Raw genomic sequence first — 22,561 nt, forward strand, 5'->3', positions numbered from 1 at the left:
AATAATGCCTCCATAAAAATCCAAAAGCACCAGGTTCAGAGAGCTTTCAGTTGGTGAACATGTGTAGGTGTTGAGAGGGTGGCACATCCGGAGAGGGCGTGGAAGCCCTGTACCCTTTCCCCCATATACCTTGTCCGATGCATCTCTTCAATCTGGCTGTTCCTGGGTTATATCCTTTTATAATAAGCCGATGAGCTAGTAAGTAACATGTTTGAATTCTGTGAGCCACTCTACCAAATTAATCAAACTAAGGTGGGGGCAGCAGGGTCATTGGAACCTTCAATCTACAACTGGGAGGTCAGAAGCACAGGGGACAGCCAAGACCTGGTGACTGGCACTTGCAGTTGAGGGGCAGGGGGTATAGTATTGCAGGACTGAACCCTTACCCTGTGGGATCTGATGCTATCGCCAGTATACAGTGTCAGAATGGAGTTGAATTGTGGAACACCCACGATTCTCCGCTATGTTGGAGAATTCCTTGTTGGTGTGGGAGCCTCCAACCCCCAACACACACACATACACACACATCCAAATTGGTGTCAGAATCCTTAGTGGTCATACCTGACTCCTCCGAAGTTCCTTTTCCTTTAGGACTGTTGTGTTAAATCCGGGTTCCCTCCGTAAATTGAAGAGAGATACTTCTTTAAAGAAAGCCCCCTGTATTTCCACAATGCCTGAGACAGTGTCTCCTGCTTCGATCATCTGCCAAGAGTGAGAATAAACGAATGACCACCTCGTAGAAGGTGCACTGAACTTTGCACAAGGCCCAGGGACTGTGTCAGTGATTCACAGGCCATAAGATTCAGCATTATCTGCTCAGCAACCCTGTGAGGTGGGGGATTTCCCTTACCCCATTTTGCAGGTAAGAAAACTGAGGCTTCATAAATAATTGGTTGAAAGTTGATAAGTAAGATTCAAAGATTCAAGCACAAGTCTGTCTTATTCAGGAACGCATACAATTTTAACCAAACGTGCTATTGCTCTCGGCAAGGTGTTGATATTTTAAGCCAAACTCCTTAAGTTTGGTCTCCTAACAGATTTTGTAACTGGACATAGCAGGTCTGATAGAACAGGATACCCAAAGACCCACTGCCAAGTGAGAATACAGGTGTGACTTCGGATCATGGAAGAGGCTTTCAGAAGCACTCTGAGACCTTCAGGATTCATTTTTAGATTTGAAAAACTTTCAAAAATTATTATATCAAGAAACCTAATTTAACTAAAGTCTTCCGGAGTCAACTGGTGAAGGAAAGCACCAGGGTCTGGGAAGAAATATAGTGTGACCCAAAGAGCCCCTTCTGGAAAGGAGGAAAGGTAGGCACCAGGAGACGGCATCATCTAGGTTCAGAATGCTCCCTCGCCAAAGGCTGAGCTAACCCCAGCCCTGAGTCGACAGCCCAAAGTCATAGCCCACTCACAACACCCCAAAACCACATACTCTGTGAGCCACACGGCTGAGGACGAGATGTCTTTCTCTCACCTTGCTGAGGACGCCTTGCTGCTGGGCAGGTGACAAGTCGGACACATGCAGGGAGATCGTGCTTCTCAGGACCTGCAAGAGGTCCCTGCGATCCATGCTGTAGAAGGCCTGGGTGCCAACCCCAGCCAGCAGCACGCCCATCTGGCTGACGTTGTAGAAAGACAGCACCTGGCAAGACGGGCCGCGAGGAGCGTGAGGTTCTGTTCTGGTTTCTCACCTGGCCGACACTTGCCCCTCTGCATGCTGGGTATCTGGGATGGGTACCAGGGGCACCACGGTGAACAGACACATGCTGCCCTCCCAGACCTTCCTTCCTTCCTTCTATCAGAAAAGAGAGGTGGTATCAAAACACAACACAGAAGGCAAGTGCTCTGTCGGGGGAAGTACCCTGCTGTCCGAGGCCACAGTACAAATATCAGAAAGTGATGATCTGTGCACCACAGCTGGGCAGGCAATAGGCTTTTGTGTGTGTGTTTAATTTGAACTGGCTGACAACACTTAAAAACTGAGGAAACTGGGGCACCTGGGTGGCTCAGTCGGTTAAGCACCCGACTTCGGGCTCAGGTCATGATCTCATGGTTCGTGAGTTCAAGCCCTGCATCAGGCTCTGACAGCTCGGAGTCTGGAGCCCGCTTCAGATTCTGTGTCCCCCTCTCTCTCTCAGCCCCTCCCCCGCTCACACTCTGTCTCACTCTCTCTCTCTCTCAAAAACAAATAAACATTAAAAAAATTTTTTTTAAACTGAGGAAATTTGGAGGCACCTGAGTGGCTCAGTTGGTTAAGCATTCAGCTCTTGATTTCGGCTCAGATCATATCCCTCGGTTCATGAGTTGGAGCCCCAAGTTGGGCTCTCCGCTGACAGTGTGGAGCCACTTAGGTTTCTTTCTCTCTCTCTCTCTGCCCCTTCCCACCCCTCTCTCTCCTCTCTTTCTCTCTCTCAAAATAAATAAACTTAAAACAATTTTTTTAATTGGGTAAATTTTCATTAAAATCCAGGTTTGAGTCTGATTTTTTAAAAAATCTGAATGCCAAGCAATACTGGGTCCAGGTTGGCAACAATTGGCAAGAACTGACCAGCAGGTGCCCCTTGAGCTTGGGTCGTGGGGCTGTCAGTTTACCCAGCCCCACTCACTTGTACCCATTTTTCTCATTATGTCACCTGACATAGCAAAGCCCCATGTTCGTCTATCTCCATGCAGAAGCTCTGAGTTGAAATAAAGAAATGTTTTGGGGGGGCGCCTGGTGGCTCAGTAGGTTAAGTGTCTGACTTCAGCTCAGGTCATGATCTTACGGTCCGTGGGTTCGAGCCCCGCGTTGGGCTCTGTGCTGACAGCTCAGAGCCTGGAGCCTGCTTTGGATTCTGTTGTCTCCCTCTCTCTCTGCCCCTCCCCCTACTCTCTCTCAAAAAATAAATAAACATTTAAAAAATTAAAAAAAAAAAGAAATGTTTCAGGATCTGGGTCTGATATTTTATGACAAATAGGATTGTAGCTGTCTGCCCCATCAGAAACTATGCTTGTTTTTTCTCCCTCCTTTAGAGTAAAGATGCAGAGGTTTTCCATACAAACAGGGACACTCATTCCTTAGGTCTACAAAAAAGCCAGTTGAATGGTTTCCCTGTTATGCTCTGTAGAATGGATAGTCTCTACTGTCCTCAAGGAAAGCAAGACCTTTCGAGCTCTTGGCTTCTTCGTAAGTGGCCTGACCTCTCTGTAGGAAGAGAGGGACACTAGGAAAAAGACAAGCCACTTTGTCCAGGGTTGGGAGGAACAAGACAGTCTCCCTCAGCTCCCTAAAATCACATTCACAGAGAACTGTCCAGATAGACTCAGGTGGCCCTAGTCAAAACAGAGAAGGGCTGCAAAGATGTCAAACTGAAGATGCCATGAGGCTAGAGGGCACAAGAAGAATGGGCTATCCTTGGCCTTGAGTCAGAAAGTAACAATGGGCGGACAACGGTCATGGTGCCATGCTGGAGGTAGTTAGCATGGGAGTTAAGCAAGTGGACTCTGAAGCCAGACATCCTGTGTCCCTTTATGTGACCTTGGCAATTCCCTTATACATTCTGTGCCTCTCATGAATGATATGGAAAATGAAGGTTATAACACACTCCTGACTTCACAGAGTTGTTGGAAACACTGAACAACTAACTCACTTAGACCCGAACCTGGCACACAGTAAGTACTTAATGAATATTTGTAATTGTTGTCATTTTGGAACTGGTCCCGATCCAATCCTCATGAACTAGTTGCATCCTGGGACATGGCTATGAGACAGAAAAAGCAGGACACCAAAATGTTTAGGGGCTCAGGTCTCTGGAGCCCCTTCTACAAAGCGCAGGGCAGAGAGACGGCTTCCCCAGGAAAAAGACTCATTTCCCACCCCAGGAGCATCTAGAGCGTGACTAAAGGATCCTGTCCCCCCCCAAGCAAAATCTACTGAGGACAATTCCCTCCCTGCGGCCCAAGATGAATAAAATAGCATTATCTCTCATCTCAAGATGAGGGATGTGTTCGCAGCCTCAACAACAAGCAAGGAAATCCTGGGATGGATCCCACGCTTTGCAAACAGCACAACAGTAGCTACTACTACTCCCTGAGCTCATACTCAAGGTCACATGTTCCAACCCCTTCCTGTGTACTGACTCAGAATCCTTACAGCCCTCCTGCTGCAGAAGTGCTACTGTTATCCCCATCTTACAAACGGAAACTGAGGCAAAGAGAATTTAAGCCAATCGTCCACTGTCCCACAGCTAGTAAATGGCAGAGCAAGTCCCCTTCAGTACTATTTTCTTACTGATTGGCCACCCTCCCTGTGTATCACTGGCCCTTGGGTCTCAGAGCATTAAAAAAAGAGTTCAAAGCTCCAACTGACCTTCTCATGGGCCAAGTATTTGGCAGACAAGATGATGACCTGGCTCTTGGCCCAGCCTGAGACCTGGTTGAGAGTTGAGATGGCGCCATGCACAGCCTCAGGGGAGAGGGATTCCAGCTGACTGTGGGTCAAGGCCACAACCGCATCCGACAAAGAGCCCAGAGTCTCATTGAGGGTCTGGTTCTCCGTGGCAATGTCCAGGAGGTTGGCTTTGAGCTAGAAGGGAAGCAGGCTGAAATGAGGCTCCATAACAAGCAGGGCAGTGGCTCCCTCTGCCTACACCCTGGGGTTGTCACAACACCACCACCACCCTGCCTTCCCACCCCCTCCACCCTGTCGTCAAGCCCTGGCCAGACAATGAGTCGCCCACTGAGAACACCACCTCCTCTAGCCTTGACCTTAACATGCCGCAAATTCACTTTGTGCTTCATTTAAATATTAATTTGCTATTAAATCAAACTTAACACATGGCAGAAGGAAATTTTGTTCACTTTATCCATAATTCCACCACACTCTCATAGCATCTATTTTCTTTCTGTGACCTTGAACCCTGCATCCATACATGTCTGTTTTTCTTTCACGAAATATCCATGGTGTTTTTCATAATATGTAATCCACGTAAAAATAATTCTCAACAGTAACAAGAAAGTAAAAGTCTCCTAAAAATCCTACCTCATAAAAATAACTGATTAATTAAAGTAATGGGGCATGTATGTGTCTAAGATTTCTGACGCCTTTATAAATATATGCATTATAAGTAAACTACAGCATGTAGTTTTCACACAGTTGTAATATGAATGGAAGTGCAACGTTCTATGCTTTTTACTGAAAACTGTTTTTATACATGTTTTCACATTTCTGGCATATCCTTAACAATTATTTTATTATAATATACCTGTTTAGTGATACAGTAACTGCTTCCAGTAAAGGTGATAAAATTATCTGTTGTAACATGAGCTCTGTACCAAAAAAAAAGAACTGTTCCTGTTTTAACACCTGAAGTTGTAGGAATATATTCATCACAGACAAGTGCACCAGGCAATACTGAAATGGCCACTTGGGGGCAGCAGAGGGAAGTGAAAGAAACAGCTGTCACAGCCCCTGGGTTCTCCAAATTCCGCAGCTGTCCTTCCTCAGGACTCCGCTTCCCAGTCTGTTAAGACGGAGGCATGTGGTAGGGCAGTGATTCTCAAAGCCCTGTGGTCCTCGACGAGCGGTGTCCCTGGATGCTTGTTAGAAATGCAGATTCTTAGGCCCTACTCCCGCCCTCCTGAACCAGAGACTCTGGGCAAGAAGCCCAGCAACCTTATTTTAACAAGTCCTGCAGGTGACTCTGATGCACGCTCTGGTTTCAGAAGTACTGAGCTAGGTGATCCCAGAAGGAACACTGCTATCCTCATCTGCTCGGACTTTCTTGTTTTGCAGCCATGGCTACACATGCAACCTGTGGCCTTAAAATACATTTCTTTTATGTTTGCTTTGAGCTTGCTTGGGAGGGATTCTTTTCCTTCGAAATAAAAATATGTGAGGCACCTGGGTGTTTCAGTCGGTTAAGCGTCTGAGTTCAGCTCAGGCCATGATCTCACGGCTCGTGAGTTCGAGCCCCACGTCGGGCTCTGTGCTGACAGCTCAGAGCCTGGAGCCTGCTTCAGATTCTGTATCTCCCTCTCTCTCTGCCCCTCCCCGCTCATTCTCTCTTCTCTCTCTCTCTCTCAAAAATAAATAAATATTAAAAAAATAAATTAAAGGGGCACCTGGGTGGCTCAGTCAGTTAAGTGTCTGACTTCGGCTCAGGTCATGATCTCGCGGTTCGTGAGTTCCAGCCCCGCATGGGGCTTTGTGCTGACAGCTCAGAGCCTGAAGCCTATTTCGGATTCTGTGTTTCCCTCTGTCTCTGCCCCTCCCCCACTCGCATTCTGTGTGTGTGTGTGTGTGTGTGTGTGTGTGTGTGTGTGTGTGTCTCCCAAAAATAAAGATTAAAAAAACTAATTAATTAATTAATTTTAAAAAATATGCTCTGATCAAGATAATGATGACTATTGTCAAATGTCAAATGGGATCGGGGATTTTATAGTTACATGTGAAAACCTGCTGTGAAATTATTGATGGTTCTATCAACCTTTTCTTTAATGTTGTTCTCACGTCATCTTTTCCATTAAAAAAAAAAAATGAGAAGGGCCAAAAAAGTGAGAGAAGCAGGGCAGAATTGAGACTTTAAGGGAAGAAAGGAGACATGGAGGGAGAGAGTACATGAGAAACAGCCTGTCAGTTTGTGCAGAGCTTTGGTCTAGGAACTCAACAAATACACCTAATCCGGGCATCTCAACCAAGGCTGCACTAGAATCATGTGAGGAACTTTTAAAACATACCATTCCCAGGCCACACCTCTGATCAGTACCTGGAGAATCTCCAGGAACGGAGCTGGCCGAGTGCTAATGCAGAGCCAGGTTTGAGAACCTTGCTTTTATCTCCTTGCTGTTCCAAGCACGGTAACCGGACCAGCTGCTTCAGCATCGCCTGGAAGCTTGTTAGATGTGCAGTCTCCCTCCACTTAGGGCTCCACTCAGACCCACTGAATCACAAGCCACATTTAGGATCCCCAGGCGATCCTTATGCACAGTTAAGCTTGAGGTGGCCACTCTGAATTCTGATCTATTCTGGGTTTTCCCCGATACTGTTGAAGCTCATCCCAGGATTTGGGATGGGATGCCATCTGCTGTGGGTGGACCCAGATCCCAATTAACCCCACATATTTTCTCTCAAAGGCCAGGCAGGACTGTGCTCCCCAACTCTCTGGCCATTTCCCCAGGGCCCTGTGCCCCATCCGCACCTTCTGAACCCCAGCCTGGAAGCCCCTCAGATGGCTGCACTTGATCATCTGGTGAAGGAGGACTTGAGCCACCGCGGCGTCCAGCAAATCCAGGTCATGGTAGAAACAGACCAGCAGCCCCAGCCTGTGTGGGAAGATAAGGGTGCTGGCAGGGGGCTCAGAGCTGGGGGTCACAACCACAGCCCCCTCCCACCCAGAGCCAAGAGTCACGGTCAGAGCAGCTATCACATGCCAGGGACTGTGCTGAACCCTGTACCTGGATTACCCCATCACAGCAACCCTACAAGGCAGATGCTCTGAGCCCCATTTCACAGAAGGTCAGACAGACTCAGCACGGTCAAGTGACTGGCCCAAGACTGGACGTGGCCCCAGGACTTAAATCGAGACCCATCCACCTATGCTCTCTCTTCCCGAGGCAGTAAGGGGCACAAGGAACGTGTGGTCCTGAGTTAGCCACAGAAAACTCCCCATTTTCCACATGGAGATTAAGGGTTTGTCCACCCTGAGGGATTCTCTGAGGCAGATGTATTTCCAAGATGGTTTATGACCTACACCGCCAGAAAGGAAAGAAAAAGGAAGCAAAACAATATAAGGGCAGAAGTGGGATGTGAACCCTGGTCTAGCTGGGGGTACTGTATTTTGTGGTTAAGAGCATAGATTTAGGCCAACAAGAGTTTGAAGCGCAGCTGTATGGGATGTTTGAGCCAACAAATTACTTAACTTCTCCGCAAGGCTGCTGCACAGTTGAACAGTGCACACGGTGCACTACTGTACAGGGTGGACCTGTCTCTCTGAGCCTTTAATAAAAGGGAGGTTGGCTGTGTTCATCACAGCACATCACGATAAATATGATGAATGTAGGCATCAGGAGTACTGTGAGAGTTCAATGGGAAGAGCCATACCAATTGATTAGCATCCTTCCCGGTAGACACCAGGCACTGATTCATTAATGGATGCTCTTAGAGTTAGTATGAAATCTATTCAATTCAGCATGGCTGGACCACCTGGTTGACCATGCTCAACCTGGATCCACCCTCTTAGAAAGACAGCGTCATGCTCAGACATGACCACAGAAGAGCAACCGGGTCAGGAAGGATTTGAAAATGTGTCGGATGAGAAAAGAAGACTCAAGGGAAGGGAAGGCTGAAGAACTACTGTCCTGAGCACTTACTATGTGTCAGGTGTGCATAAGCCTTACAAGGACCTTGAAAAGGGAGGCAGGTTATCATCTCCCATTTTACAGATGGGGAAGTGGAGGCACAGAGAGGTAAAGTGACACAGCCCAAATCACGCAACTCGTAAGTGGCAGAGCCAGAATTAAACCCAGGAAGTCTGGCTCCAGGTCCCATGTTCTTAACCAGTAAGCTATTTTTGTGTACCCCTAAAAACGGGACCCAAGATAATGGGTAAAAATTAGTAAGGATGGGGGAAGAAGGTGTAATAGTTTCATATAAGAACATTCCCTATAAGCGACTCTGATAAAATTTACCATAATACAGTGATGTCAGGGGAAGCACTGTGATATGTGTCCCTGAGAGATGGAGAGATGGTTGAACAGCACTCCCCACTGCATGCTCCCTCCGGCTAATATTCAAACCCTTTCTGGGGTCGCCAAGTACATAGCTCCAGGCCTGCTTCTGCTGGAAAGCATTCCTGGAGGATCATGTTACAATCACTAAATTCCAGAGCCGACATCATCTGTGGACTCCCCACCCGAGAAGCTGGATAACAAGAGGTTCACAAATATGGGGAGCCAAAAGCTATTTCTAATACTTTACCCACCCTAATGGAAACCACACGTTTACCTTGGAATAGACCAAGTACTGAGTATTTAAAATATTCTATTTCTATGCCCACAGCTGGAATCTTAGCACTTGATAAGGTTGCATTAAACGCCTGGCACAGGAGATGCTCAGAAAGCATTTGTTCTACCTCACCCCACCTCCCAACCCTTTCAAAGGGTGTTTCTTTGGGGAAACGCCTCCCGTCACATGCACAAAGACATGGGGCTATATAAAGAGATAGACCAGCCACCCCCCTTCCCTCCCAGGGTCTTCTGCTGCTCAGAGGAAGCTGGTGCTTAGATCACATCTTGGGAAAGAGCTGCGAGGACCCAGAGCCCCCACCCCTTGCCTGTGGATGGTGGAGGTATTCCTCACGTCAAAGCTGGAGGAGCTGATCCTCTCCAGAAACGCCTGGGCCAGGTCAGGGGTGATGTCATAAACTGTGTCCAGCTGCTTGGTGGCATTGTCATAGCTGATAAACAGCCCAATCTGGTAGACAAGGACAGGAAGGGGGTTGACGTGACCCCAAACAGCCCCACCCTTGCGGTCCCCACTGCACCCCATCTCAGAGATTCCGAGATGCCCAGTTCCTGTGGTCATTGATTTCTCAACAGTCTGTAACAACTGCTTTGGTTTCCTCTTCAACCCAAATGCTATTTAGGAAAGTATTATATTTTAATATCGGAGCAGTTGAACTCTTTGAAAGCTAATATTTGCACCCTTATTTGTAGATTTGTTATATGGAGGTCAGAGAATGTGGTCCACAAATGTTTCACTTTGGGGAATCAGGTTTTTTTTAAGTAGATGAGTTTACAAATGGGCCTCAGGTGATGAAAAAGATTGTGTGTTCCCATGGTAAGATACAAATATATAGAAAGATATAGATAAATAGATTCAACTTTATTACGTATACCATTCAGATTCTTTCTGTTCTTGTTCATTTTCTGCCTATGTGTCCAAGGGTGTCAAGCTGAAGTCTTATCTTTCTATGCACTGCTACTCTGTGCTTATAAAGTTGTCTCTCCCTTGAGGATTCTACTCTTTCTCCAGATAAATTCCCCCTTCGTGCTGGTCCTCTGTGGCTTTGCCTCTCTTCTCTACACTTTTAGATGATGAAGAAAAGTTGCAAATGGCCTCTTGATCTTAGAAATTCCTCCCCAGGGGCCCAGCTTCCATAAAAATTTAATCTCTATCTAACTTCTGGAAATTCACTCAATATTGGGAGAGTAAAAGTGAGGTTTAATCCATTTTATAACTGAGGATTATAAATTGAAAGTTAGGGGCACCTGGGTGGCTCAGTTGGTGGAGCGTCCGATTTCAGCTCAAGTCATGATCTCACAGTTCGTGGGTTTGAGCCCCACGTCGGGCTCCGTGCTGACAGCTCCAAGACTGGAGCCTGCTTCAGATTCTGTGTCTCCCTCTCTCTCTGCCCCTCCCTGCTCACACTCTGTGTCTCTCCCTCAAAAATAATAAATAAATAAGTAAATAAATAAATATAAATTTATGTGAAATATTCTCAGCCTCCTAGGTAAAAAGAGGAACCTACATATGTCAACCATACTGCAGTTAAAAAATTTTTCAAAAATTTTTGAAAAGAAAAACCTGGCTCTGCCTCCAGTTTCATAATAACCAGACATCGTTGGGTCAATTGGCCCTTGAACAAGCCAGCCATCTGATACAAACACTTCTCTCACTGGCCAGAAGAAAGTCAAGGCACACAAGATAAAAACTGGAGGCAAGCCCCAAAGTCTTTATGAATGCCTCTCTGTTGGCAGCGTGTTTTGGAGACTGCTTTCCAGAATCATGATGCCCAGGGGTTTTAGTGTCATTGGGTTAACATCAGGAAGACAGAGACAGGCTGACCAGTGAGTTAAGTAACCTTAGAACTTACATATTTCTCAACTGTAAAGTCTATACTTAAAATCCAATCATTGCTCATGCTGAAGTAGCAATCAGTAGAATTAGCTATAAATACAAGTTGCTAGTAATCTATGTTTCATTTGATTCGAGTTCATGCTTCCAAGAACTGGAAACTCTGTCGCTATCATCCTTGGCCTTTAAATACCCTAAAATGACTTTTGGTTCACAGCCAACATTTTCTTTATACCATGTTTGTTCACATCAGAGCTATCTTGGTTGTCTGCAGTTCTTTTCTTGGCCCTTCTACACTAAACACAATCTGACGACCAACCACATGAGAGTTTTCTTTAGAGGCTCAAGATATATTGGCTGAGGTGGGTACCCAATCTTCCAGGGCACCTGGACTAGCTGGCTAAACATGACAGGTTTAGAATACACCTTTCCCCAGATGGCTTGGTGATGGGGACATGTAAATGTACTTTTCCAACTTACTTCTACAGGACTAATTTTCGTAATTTCTTCAAATGATAGGTGAACCATATATCTGCCCAAAATCCATAAGTTTTCTGCACTGACCCATGAAACAGAGTCATCTGCAAAAAATAAATAAATGAAGAAATATGATAAATAAATCAGTAAATAAATAAACAAATAAAAGCTTTTGCACTGGTATGTGATAGTCGAAAGTATCTTTGATGTCAGGACCTCCTTCCTGTGTTCATTAATTCATTCAATAACCATTCATGGAGCGCCTCCTACCTATGAGATGCTATGCTACACACAGGCAAATCACAGATGCCAGCCATCTGAGGGTTTGTTTGTAAGTCAGCAGTGTGGTCCCCAGACCAACAGCACCAGCATCACCTGGGAACTTATTAAAAATGCAGGTTATTTTTTAATAGTTAAGGTCACAAAATAAGCTTTTCTTTCAGTTCACTTAGTTACTAAATAGTCTCACAACTTGAAATATATTTGACTCTCTTTTCTTACTACCGGTAACAATCATTATTCAGCCATACTGATTAGCACCAGGTTCCTGTACTTGAGCCAAACCAACTACTTCTCCTTCCTTATATGCACCCCAAACATTCTCCAAATCTTCTCTCACGTGCGCCCTTCTTATCAGCCAGAATGCCTCTGCCCTAACTCTTCCGCTCTGAAATCCTACCTTCAAAAATGACCTCAAACATTTCCTCTTTCTTAACGCCTTGTCTTGTCTCCTCAGTCATCAGTAATTTCTCCCTCTGAAATCCCGGAAGACTCCCTCTGTCACTCTGTTCAGCCATTTGAAATTGCTCATCAGTGGGATGTCAGTGGGACTTCAAGAACAATCATGTTCAGGATCTATCTGGACTTCAAGTTTCACTAAGCTAGAATCGGCCCCCATTACCTCTAATCCTCCAGTAAAAGACTTTTACACACAACAATATTGTGTTGGTGGCACTTCGGAGAAATGGAAGAAGCAGGGGAGCATTTTCAAGGCACAGTGAATCCATTACCAAGAGCTGTTGCGAAAAGCCATGGGCAATGACTCACATGCCCAGATGAGATGGTGAAGTCGGCCACTGCTTGGGCTGGGTCACAAGAACAACAGGGTGTCTCCCCAACCCAGGAATCAGAGCTGTTGGGGTGAGCACAGGTAAACACCCTAGGATTCCCTAGATGAGATAAAGACTCTGGACATCTGAATTGGTTATTAGAAGGGTGGTCCCAGAAGACTAGAGAGTTTGGGAGAGGGGGGAACCACTAAATTCATCCAGAACCAAGGTGAGTTGTTAATTTTAAATTAATTATAAAGCATAAACTGTATTTCTGAAGTCCAAGGATCTCCAAGATTGGATTTTCTTTTTTTAGAGGCAGACTTTTTTTTTTTTTTTAAGTTTATTTATTTATTTTGAGAGAGAGAGAGAGCTAGCAGGGGACGGGTAGAGAGAGAGAATCCCAAGCAGGCTCTGCACTGTCAGCACAGAGCCTGATGTAGGGCCCGAACTCATGCACCATGAGACCATGACCTGAGCCAAAACCAAGAGTCAGACACTTAACCGACTGAGCCACCCAGGTGCCCCCTCAAATACTTTGAGTATTTTTAACACTCAAAGTATTTCCAGGTACCTCAAGGAACTTCATGAAAAATAAAAAGCTTAAAGTCTAAACAGAATTTGTTTTAATTCCCTTTAGTATAATAATGAAACATAACGTCGAGGAATTTTAGAAGAAAGTCTGTCTCTAATTAAAGTTTGGCAATAAGGATTCTGGAAGTCTAGAGTTGAGTGGCTGTCTTAGGGTTACACAGTGTGAGATTTAGAGGCCGTAATTATGCATCAGGCAGAGGGAATTCTGCTACGCACTGAAGACATTGATTATTCTGTTGTTGAATGCTCCTTATATACAAATCTCAGAGCTTAATTCCAGGAAAAGGATTGATTGGCCCTCAGCACACTCCAACCCCACAGGCTTCCTTTACGTTTCTCCAAATCGCAAAGCTCATTCCTGGCTCAGGGCCTCTGTATTTGCTGGTTCCCCTGCCTGCCATGCCCTTCCTCCAGTGCCTCACCTGACTGATTCCATGTCTCATTTTGGTCTCAATTCAGATGTCAACTCTGATTTCGTAGTTCAGAGGCTGGCAAACTACAGCCCACAGGTCAAATCTGGCCCATCACTTGCTCTTATAAAGGCTGCAAGCTTGGTTTTTACACTTTAAAACAGTTGGAAGTAAAATCAAAAGAAGAAGAATATTTTGTGACATGTGACAATTTTGAAATTCCAATTTCAGTGTCCATAAATAAGGCTTTGCTGGGACACAGCCACTCCTGCTCATCTGTTGTCAATGTTTGCTTTAGCACCAGAACATCAGAGTTGAATAATTCAGCCAGACTACAGGCCCACAAACCCTAAAATATTTACTCTGACCCTTTAAAGAAAACGTTTGCCAAACCCTGTTGTGGTCGAAAACACTCAGCCTCTCTATAGCGTTATCCATTTTATTTTCTTCATGGCAGCTACTGGTACCTGAGTTCTCTCTCTCTCTCTCTCCTCTCTTTCTCTCTCTCTTTTTAATTTGCTGGTTTAAAACTTTTCTCCACCTATTCTCCCCCAATAAAACAAGAGGTCTATGAGAGCAGAGACTGTCTTATTTTCCTTTTGTATCTCCAGTGGCTGACACATAATACAATTTGGTAAGTGTTTAAAAAGTTTATTTTGTTTACATTACTTCCGTTAAATTGGGCACCTGTGTGGCTCAGTTGGTTAAGTATCCAACTCTTAGTTTCAGCTTAAGTCATGATCTCACAGTTCATGGGATGGAGCCCCACGTTGGGCTCTGCACTGGGATTCTTGCTCTCTCCTCTCTCTCTGCCCCTACCCAACTCATCTCTCTCTCTCTCTCTCTCAAAATAAATTAAAAAAAAATTTTTTTTAACCTTTATTGATTTTTGAGACAGAGAGAGAGAGCATGAACGGAGGAGGTTCAGAGAGAGATGGAGACACAGAATCTGAAGCAGGCTCCAGGCTCCGCGCTGTCAGCACAGAGCCCGACGTGGGGCTCGAACTCACGGACTGTGAGATCATGACCTGAGCCGAAGTCGGACGCTCAACCGACTGAGCCACCCAGGCGCCCCAATTTGCTGAATATTTTTAAAAGTTTGTTAAAAATTTATTTTGAGAGGGGCACCTGGGTGGCTCAGTCGGTTGAACGTCCGACTTCGGCTCAGGTCATGATCTCACAGTCCGTGAGTTCGAGCCCCATGTCGGGCTCTGTGCTGACAGCGCGGAGCCTGGAGCCTGCTTCAGATTCTGTGTCTCCATCTCTCTCTGCCCCTCCCCCACTCATGCTCTGTCTCTCTCTCTGTCAAAAATAAACATTAAAAAAATTTTTTTTAAAATACTCAGCAAATTGAAGCCATGAGTTTCTGTCTGCATTACTAACCTATATAACCATCCCTTTTTGTCTTTTTTTTTCAATTGTAGTAAAATAAACATAACCTAAAATTTACTAACTTCACCATTTTTAAGTGTATGTTTCAGTGGCATTAAGTGCATTCACTTTGCTGGCAGCCATCGACACCACCTATTTCCAGAACTTTTTCATTTCACAAAACCGAAACTCTGTCCCCATGAAACAAGGACTCCTTATTCCTCCCTCCCACCCCAGCCCCTGGCAACCACCGTTCCACGTTCCATCTCCACGAATTTGACTCCTCTAATACACATCTGTAAAATAAATGAATCTTGACCTATTTCTGCTTTGGTTCCCAGGAAACTCGGCACTAAATTTCTGTGCTTTATTGCTTAGATTTCCTTTTAAAAATTTATCATGTCCCACTTTAATACAGATTTATGATACAGATTTTGAACTCGTGACTCTACTTTAAAGGTTCTCTTCGAAGCTAAGATATGGTCATTATTTCTGTTCCACCTGCAAACCAGGACACCCCTTCAGCATGTGAAAAGTGAATTGATGAAATGGGGTATGTGTTTTATTCCAAAAGTCGCATCAAACCCTTTTTGGAAGCTGGGAAGGGTGAGGAAAAATCATACATGACAATGAAATCAATCTATCTTCAGAGAGGAAGCACCACTTTTGAGGATGGGCTCCCCCTGACAAGTGATCCCACCTCAAAGCCCGGGCTCACCAGTAGCATTGGAGGATGTCTGCAAAATCCCAGTCATCCAGGTGTAGAGAGCTCTCTGGGAATGAGCCGAGGTTTGGTCGTAGAGATCTCTGAACACCGCAGATCTAAATGACAAATGTGGACGTCAGCTAAGGAACAAACGTGTGGGGGCCTTGAGATGGGTCAAAGGAGCAAGTGTCCCCAAAACTGTCTGTCTTGTGTTAACAAGCCTTCTCATTCCCTTGCTGCGTTCGGCTATTTTCGCATTTCTCTTTCTCCTTCACAACTAAACGCCTTCCTTCCAAAGAGGGCTCTCCACTTCCTCAACTCTTGGTCACTACTCTACGACTACTATACTGATACCACTGTTACTGCTCCTGCTATTGCTACTTCTTCTTCCCCTTCTTCTTCCCCCTCCTCCTCCTCCTCCTCCTCTTCTTCTTTTCTAACAGTTTTATGGAGATACACTTCATACACCATACAATTCACCGACTGAAAATGTAAAGTTCAATGGCGTTGTTCCCAAACTGCGCAACTGTCACCACGGTCAATTTTGGAACATTTTAAGCATCTCAAAAAGAAACCCTATATCCTTAGGCTATCACCTCCCAACCATTAGTCAGTCACCTCAAATCCTAGAAACCACAATTTACTTTCTGTCTCCAAAGTTTGCCTGTTGTGGGCATTTCAGACAAGTGGAAGCATGTAATACGCTATCTTTGTGTCTGGCTTCTTTCACTTTGTGTGATGTTTCCAAGGTCCGTGCGTGTTGGATCATGTGTTGACACTCTGTTCTTTTTACTGCCAAATACTATTCCATTGCCCGTATCCCACCCCATTTTGTTTATCTCTTCATCAGTTGACGGACCTCTGAGTTGTGTCCATCTTTTGTCTATTATGAATAATGCTATTGTAAGCATTCACGTACTAGTTTTTGTATGGACAGACATTTTCATCTCTCTTGGGTAGATAACCCAGGAGTGGAATTGCTGGGTTACATGGCAACTCTGTGATTGGCCTTTCTGGGAACTGCCAGACTATTGTCCAAAGAGGCTACACAATTTCATGCTCTGACCAACAGTGTATGAGGGTGCTGATTTCTCCACATCCTCACCAACGCTGGTTAGTATCTGACATTCGGCAGAGGTGGGGGCGGGTATTTAAATTCCAGTTAGCTAACATACAGTGTAATATCAGTTTCAAGGTTACAATATAGTGATTCAACACTTCCATACAGCACCTAGTGCTCATCACAAGTGCTCTCCTTAATTCCTATCATCTATTTAACCCGTACCCACTCACCTGCCCTCTGGTAACTATGTGTGTTCTCTATATTTAAGAGTCTGTTTCTTGGTTTGCCTCTCTTTCTTTTTTTTCCCTTCGCTCATTTGTTTTATTTCTTAAATTCCACATGAGTGAAATCGTATGGTATTTGCCTTATTTGACTAACTTATTTCACTCAGCATAATACTCTCTAGCTCCATCCACACCACTGAAAATGGTAAGATTTCAGGGCACCTTGGTGGCTCAGTCAGTTAAGCGTCTGACTCTTGATTTGGGCTCAGGTAACAATCTCACAGATCATGAGATCAACCCCTGCTTTGGATTCTCTCTCTCTCTCAAAATAGATAAATATACTTAAAAAAAGAAAATGGCAAGATTTCATTCTTTTTTATGGCTGAGTAATATTCCATTAGAGAGAGAGAGAGAGAGAGAGAGAGAGAGACATATACCACACATTTTCTTTATTCATTCATCAATTGATGGACACCGGCTGTTTCCATAATTTGGCTATTGTAGATAATGCTGCTATAAATATAAACATCAGGTGCACATATCCCTTTGAATTAGTATTTTTGTATTCTTTGGGTAAATACTTAGCAGTGCAATTGTTGGATCATAGGGTAGTTCTAGTTTTAACTTTTTGAAGAACCTCCATACCATTTTCCAGACTGGCTATATCAGTTTGTATTCCCACCAACAGTGCAAGAGGGTTCCTCTTTCTCTGCATCCTCACCAACACTTAGTGTTTCGTGTGTTGTCGATTTCAGCCACTCTGACAGGTGTGAGGTGATAGCTCATTATGGTTTTGATTTGTATTTCCCTGATGATAAGTGATGTCGAGCATGTTTTCATGTGTCAGTATTTTGGCCATCTGTATGTCTTCTTTGAAAAAATGTCTATTCATGTCTTCTGTTATTTTTTTTAAGTTTATTTGAGAGAGACCGAGACAGCGCAAGTCGGGGAGGGGCAGAGACAGAGAGGGAGAGAGAGAGAATCCCAAGCAAGCTCCATGCCGCCAGCGAAGCGCCTGACAGGGGGCTTGAACCCATGAAACCTTAAGATCATGACCCGAGCCGAAACCAAGAGTTGGACGCTTAACCAACTGAGCCACCCAGGAGCCCCTCTTCTGCCCATTTTTAATTGAATCTTTTGGTTTGGGGGTATTGAGTTTTATAAGTTTTTTATATATTTTGGATACTACCCTTTTCTCAGATATATCATTTGCAAATTATTTATCTGACATTTTCATTATAGACACTCTGCTGGGTGTGAAGTGTCTTCATCACCTTTAACCACTATAGCCTGGTCCCCTCCCCACCACACATCTCCTCGTGGCCCCGGTCAACAACGACTTCCTTGTTGTCATATGCAGCAGTCCCATTTGGTCCAAATAAGACTTGACCTTATAGTAATGATATCAAAGTTACTTTTTAAATAAATGTTAATTAAAAAGAATGAGTCACTATAAAGAAAAAACATGAAGAACAGTGCCAGTGGGTGGAGGGGGTGCCTGGGTGGCTCAGTCAGTTGAGCATCCAACTTGGGCTCAGGTCATGATCTCATGGTTTGTGAGTTCAAGCCCTGCATCAGGCTCTCTGCGGTCAGCGCAGAGCCTGCTTTGGATCCTCTGTCTCCCTCTCTCTCTCTACCTCTCCCCCATTTTCTCTTTCTCTCCCCATCTCTCTCTCTCTCAAAAACAAATAAGCAAAAAAAAATAGTACAAGTGGTGTACACATAGGGCAAAAGTTGTGAGGATGGTACCAGAATGACTAACATTTGGGAGGCACTGTTTTAATCATCCATCTCTAAACTCCACAGATGTTAACCCGTTTCCCCCTGCCTTCTCCCCTCTGCCATGCATCACCTCTGAGGAATGGGAAGTGGGGTTCAAGGGCTGGGAGAAGCACTCACAGGTTCTTGAAAGCATCCTCTTGCAGGTGCTGGGGGAGCTTCCCTGGGATGTCTGGCTGGAGAAAGCTGCCTGAGGAGCCCTTCAGTACCCTGCCCAGGATCTCCACACACTCCAGGGAGTTCAGCACTTGGAAACACCTCTCCAGTGTGATGAGAAATAGGCTGCGGTTCACGCCAGGGCTCTGCAAGGCTTGTTTCCGAATCTCTCCCAAGTCAATAACGACATCCTCCAGCTCCTAAAGTAAAGAAAGAAGCTACGGTTGTCTTGAGAGCAGCCTCTGGATTTGGAAGCCCTGAGAGGGACCACACTTAACAGTGGGGAACTTCAAGACCACTGTTTAACACCACGCTGCTATGTCAAACCTTCTAGAACTTCTCCTACAGAACAAAGTTGAAGCCTTCACTTGCTTCACCCACACTAGGCAACTTCTCACTTTCCAGATATGCCATGTGACTCACACCTCAGGCAATTGCTCGAACTGGAATTCTCTCCCCACCTCCTTCCCCTAGCGAAATCCAGCTCATCCCTCAAGGGTAAGCTCAATTGTCAGCACCTTCTTGGTGAAGTCTTCCTGAATGCCCTTCTACTTTGGTCAAATCACCTTGAGCCCAACTCTATGATGCATTAAAGATGCTTATGGGCCTATCTTTCCTCCACAACAATGGTTCTCAACCCTGGCTGCACATGAGAATCACTGGGGGAGTGATCCCGGCACCACCATACAGAGTGATTTAACTGGTCTGTGGTGGAGCCCAGGCACCTGACTGCAGTGTGCAGCTGGGATTGAGCCAGGAAAGTCCTCGAGGCCCAAGCCATGTGCCTAGTGGAATGCCTGGTACCCAGAAGACATTGAGAAAGCATATTGGGATGGATGGATGGATGGATGGATGGATGGATGGATGAATGGCTCTTCTGAACCACAGAACCCAGGAATGCTGACAGAGCTTGGTCCCAATTTGATTGGCACTCAGTCTTTCAGCCAGCACACCCTGCAAACATAATAACCACCATTTATTGAGCAATGACCACATACTAGGCACCATACCAGGCATGAAGCAAACATGTCTCTTTTCATGTAATTCTCATGACAGTCCTACAGGCTAAGCCCCATAGATCCGAAGGCCAGACATTCCTAGGTTCAAATCCCAGGTCGTCCCCTTATTATCTGTGGGTCCCCAAGCAAGTCACTTACCTTTTTAAAGTCTCAGTTTCCCTCTCTGTAAAATGGAGATAAAACCAGTGCCTATCTCTTAGGTTTGCATAAGAATTAAAGAAGATAATGAGTGTAGACTGGCTGGCACCTAGTGAACACTCAACAAATGTTACATGCTATTATTATCCCAATATTGCAGGGGATGAAAATAAAAGATAGAATAAGCAACCTGCCCAAATTACACAGAGCTAGGTTCTGTAACAGGTGTATCTGCATTGAAGCCCATACTTCTAACCATGATCAAATGTTTCTTTAACTTTGGTAATTTACTGTCTGGGGCTAAAACAGTACAGTGAGTAAGAGTGCAGCTTAGGGGGCACCTGGGTGGCTCAGTTGGTTAAGCAGCTGACTCTTGATTTCGACTCAGGTCATGATCTCCTGGTTTGTGAGCTCAAGCCCTGTGTCAGGCTCCACACTGACAGTGCAGAGTCTGCTTGGGATTTTCTCTCTCTCTCTCTCTCTCTCTCTCTCTGCACCCCACCCCACCCCAACCCCCCTCCCCGCCAGCGCACACGCTCTCTCTCTTTCAAAATAAATAAACTTAAAAAAAATAAGTAAACAAATAAATATTAAAAATATGTATCATTTTCATAGACCACCATCCTCATTTTTGCCATCTTTGTGCTGCCTTTACTATTATTTACCTCATAGGATTTTTTTAAACGGACTCTTTTTTTTAAACTTAAATGCATTTCAAAAAAGGAAACATCACATCTCTCCCAAACTCACTCAATAGAATGATGCATCCATTCTATTTTAATAACAGACACTATAAAATAAAATGTGACTATTAAAATGTTTACATGGGTCAACTCCTTTTGGGAAACACTGTTGTGCACTAAATGGTCTCTGATAAGGAAAACTCAAAACCTCACCTGTGTCCCAAGATTTCCTGGGTCTCATAGGTCTTACTTTGTGATGCTCTTAGATCACCAACTTTGTTTTTTTGGAAATGTGTCTATTACTGTTTTTTGTCTCCTGCCCCCTCTCCCAGACTGTGAATTCCTTCAGGGCAGAGGTAGTCCTTCGTCTCTGAACCCAGTGTCCACTGATGCAGAGTAATTATTCATGGGTGTTTATCAGGCCAAATAAATTGAAGCTCCTCAGTACCACTCATTTCTTAGTACCTATAAAAGTACAAGCTATAAGGCTCTTCACTTGAACTTTGGAGAAAGGAAGTGAGAAAACCAAGGTCTCCAAGCTCCTGGAGGGGTTGCGAAGGGAGAAGGTGGAAGGAAGACATAAAGAAGGGCCAAGGTCTGAGTGAGGCTCAGTTGGATTCAACTCAACAAATGTCAACTGGCCCTGGACTTCCCCTACTCCCGGGGTGCCCAGAATGCCTCACCAGGCGGTCCTTCCTGTCTTCCAAGAGGCATTTCATGGCGGTGCGGAACTGCTGAGCATCTGTTTCCTTCAGGTCCTCCAGCAGCTTCTGGGGCTGGTAAAGACGCTGCTCCAGGTGGTTTTCCATGGCTGCCTTGATAGGGAGTGTTGAGAGATACAGTGAGGATGGGACAGGAGCACCTGGTCAGCACCACGGCCAGCAGCCCAGCCAGGCCACCTACTTCCCTGCAGAGACCACAAGCTGGCAGCTTGCAGCCATGTTTGGATTGGCTGACTCCAAAATTTTTCATTAGCTGCCAACATTTTGAAGTCCAGGGATTCCCCACAAAAATCCAGATTTCCAACTTCTCTTGGAAAACACAAAGATTTGGCAACGCTAGGCATGCATCCTCTTCCTGGTGATAATCAGCAAGCCAAGAGCCAGCTGCTCCCTGTAATTACACTCCTGCTCACCACCCACCCAGCCAGCCGATCTCCCCATGCCCTGCCTGGTTCCTATAGGTGCTTGAGGTTTCAAGTCCAGAGCCGCTGGCCTCTGTCCAGGAAGTTTACCACCCCCAGACTGGCACCGCTCAAACCCTCTCCCACGCTACAAGCTATCAGAGAAAAAGCAAAATTCAGGCAGCATGTACAAACTCCCCCTTAGTATCCTTTCTAAAGTGAGAAGCAGAGGTCTGCAGCCTTTCCTAAAAGAGATTACTCTGCTGTCTGGGGAATTATTTTCTAAATCTCCCTTAAACAAAGGTGCTCTACAAGGGCAGCATACTGTGATGTCATTGGCAAAAGGTGGACTCTAAAACCAGACAACCCATGTGCACATCCCCACTTTGCCACCAACCAGCTGTGTGGCCTTGGACAAGTTACTTACCTAGCATTGGTAGATAAAATACAGAATGCCCAGTTAAATTTGAATTGGAGTTAAATAGTGAATAATTTTTTTTTTTTTTAATTTTTTTTTTTTTAACGTTTTATTTATTTTTGAGACAGGGAGAGACAGAGCATGAACAGGGGAGGGTCAGAGAGAGGGAGGCACAGAATCTGAAACAGGCTCCAGGCTCTGAGCTGTCAGCACAGAGCCCGACGCGGGGCTCGAACTCACAGACCGCGAGATCATGACCTGAGCCGAAGTCGGCCGCTTAACCGACTGAGCCACCCAGGCGCCCCAAATAGTGAATAATTTTTGAGCCCAAGTATGTCCCAAATATTGCATGGGACAGACATATACTAAAAAAAAAAAAAAAATCATTGTTCATCTGCAAATCAAATTTAATAGGGAATACTGTATTTTTTAAAAGTAATCTCTACACCCAACATGGGAATTGTACTCACAACCCCAAACTCAAGAGTTGCATGTGCCACCAACTGAGCCA

At 45.1% G+C, this 22,561-nt stretch overlaps 1 protein-coding gene across 7 annotated transcripts in view; it reads right to left on the bottom strand.

Moving 5' to 3' along the window:
* Window positions 1-22,561, bottom strand: part of OTOA (otoancorin) — a 73,273-nt gene that overhangs the window by 36,842 nt on the left and 13,870 nt on the right. For 4 of the 7 annotated variants that reach the window (XM_042922282.1, XM_042922284.1, XM_042922286.1 and 1 more), the window contains 9 exons: window positions 21,193-21,320; window positions 18,634-18,869; window positions 15,460-15,563; window positions 11,321-11,421; window positions 9,318-9,457; window positions 7,185-7,308; window positions 4,355-4,570; window positions 1,481-1,648; window positions 562-702 (listed from right to left, as the gene is read on the bottom strand). In XM_042922282.1, coding sequence (XP_042778216.1) covers window positions 562-702; window positions 1,481-1,648; window positions 4,355-4,570; window positions 7,185-7,308; window positions 9,318-9,457; window positions 11,321-11,421; window positions 15,460-15,563; window positions 18,634-18,869; window positions 21,193-21,320 — 1,358 coding nt within the window. Of the gene's footprint in view, window positions 1-561; window positions 703-1,480; window positions 1,649-4,354; window positions 4,571-7,184; window positions 7,309-9,317; window positions 9,458-11,320; window positions 11,422-15,459; window positions 15,564-18,633; window positions 18,870-21,192; window positions 21,325-22,561 lie in introns of all 7 variants that reach the window. The other 3 variants (XR_006197855.1, XM_042922281.1, XM_042922283.1) reach the window with 1 other exon arrangement.

The sequence above is a fragment of the Panthera leo genome, chromosome E3 (genome assembly GCF_018350215.1).
Source record: "Panthera leo isolate Ple1 chromosome E3, P.leo_Ple1_pat1.1, whole genome shotgun sequence".
NCBI lineage: Eukaryota > Metazoa > Chordata > Mammalia > Carnivora > Felidae > Panthera > Panthera leo.